Raw genomic sequence first — 1125 nt, forward strand, 5'->3', positions numbered from 1 at the left:
TCCTTCCAGGCCCCGCCGGGCCCGGCCCCGCCACCGCCGGCCTCGTCCTCGAGCATCTCGGCGTCCAGCGCCTCCTGCAGCCGCTGCGCCAGATCCACCTTGAGGCCGCGTGAGTCCAGGCCCCGCCGCTGCAGCTCAGACCGCAGCTCGGTCACTTTCAGCCGCTTCACCTCCATCGCCACCGCCGCCTCCTCCGCCTCCCGCCGCCTCCTCCCCTGCGAACCGTCGACCGAGCCCGACCGCGCAGGCGCCGCCGCCGCCCGCCTCCGCCTCACGCGCCAGCACTGAGCCCGCGCGAGCGAGCGCACGCACGTACGCACGCAGGCAGAGAAGGCCGCGCGCAGCCTCCGCTACGTAGTGTTTGTTTCTCCCTTCTCCTCCCCTCCCCCTTTCGGCTCACCGAGCCCAAAACAACGCAGCGGGGAATAGCTTTCCTTCCTGCCCCCTCGGTTCCCCTGCCGCGGGCGGGCGCGCGCCGAGGACGACGGACTTCCCTGCCCTTACCTCCCGCCCTCTCTCACCCCTGGGCCAATCGCCGCCAGTGGCTTCACCGCGCAGCCGCACCGGAGCCGGAGACGGGAAGGACTGGCTACGGCTCAAGTGCCTCGTAGCACGGCGGCGTGTGCGCGCCCGCCTTCCGTACTTCCAGCCGTGGTCTCTGCGCAGACGTCCGGAGCTCCCTTCCCACACGCCCCTCCCACCCCGTCACCACCCGTACTCCCGTCTGGCTTTCGATCGAGCTGTCGTCTGAAGTCTTGCCTGCTAGTCTTTCTTCCCTTCTGCCTATACGTGCCCCAGCTTCTTGAGAGTTAAAAAAAAAAAAAAGGCCAGGAGGGAAGCTGTTGCGAATTGAAAGCCTCCTGACAATTGTCTTTCTGTTTAGTAAACAAAAGGCTTCCCCAAACCAAGGAATACAGTGACCCCCGGCCCTCTTCTATCCTTTAACTTCTCTACCCAGCAACAGACGCCCCGACCTCGCCTTTTAGCTTTCTTATTGGCCAACTTGAATCGTCATCTGCAATTCTGATTGGTCATCCGTTATCGGCCGGATTCTTCCAATTGGCGAAGCTGCCGGGGGATTTCCCCCCCCTTCTCGGGTGGATCTGACCGGGGGGGGGGGCTTTA

General features: G+C 64.5%; 1 protein-coding gene across 1 annotated transcript in view; it reads right to left on the reverse strand.

Annotated features, from left to right (window-relative positions):
* The window catches only part of HNRNPUL2 (heterogeneous nuclear ribonucleoprotein U like 2), a 10047-nt gene extending 9409 nt beyond the window's left edge, over positions 1 to 638 (reverse strand). Inside the window, 1 exon segment of the mRNA XM_077759663.1 lies at positions 1 to 638. This exon segment is cut by the window's left edge and continues 22 nt beyond it. Coding sequence (XP_077615789.1) covers positions 1 to 176 — 176 coding nt within the window. The 5' untranslated portion in view covers positions 177 to 638.
* Positions 639 to 1125: the final 487 nt, after the last annotated feature.

This window comes from Crocuta crocuta, unplaced genomic scaffold (genome assembly GCF_008692635.1).
Source record: "Crocuta crocuta isolate KB4526 unplaced genomic scaffold, BGI_CrCroc_1.0 scaffold53, whole genome shotgun sequence".
Classification (NCBI taxonomy): Eukaryota; Metazoa; Chordata; class Mammalia; order Carnivora; family Hyaenidae; genus Crocuta; species Crocuta crocuta.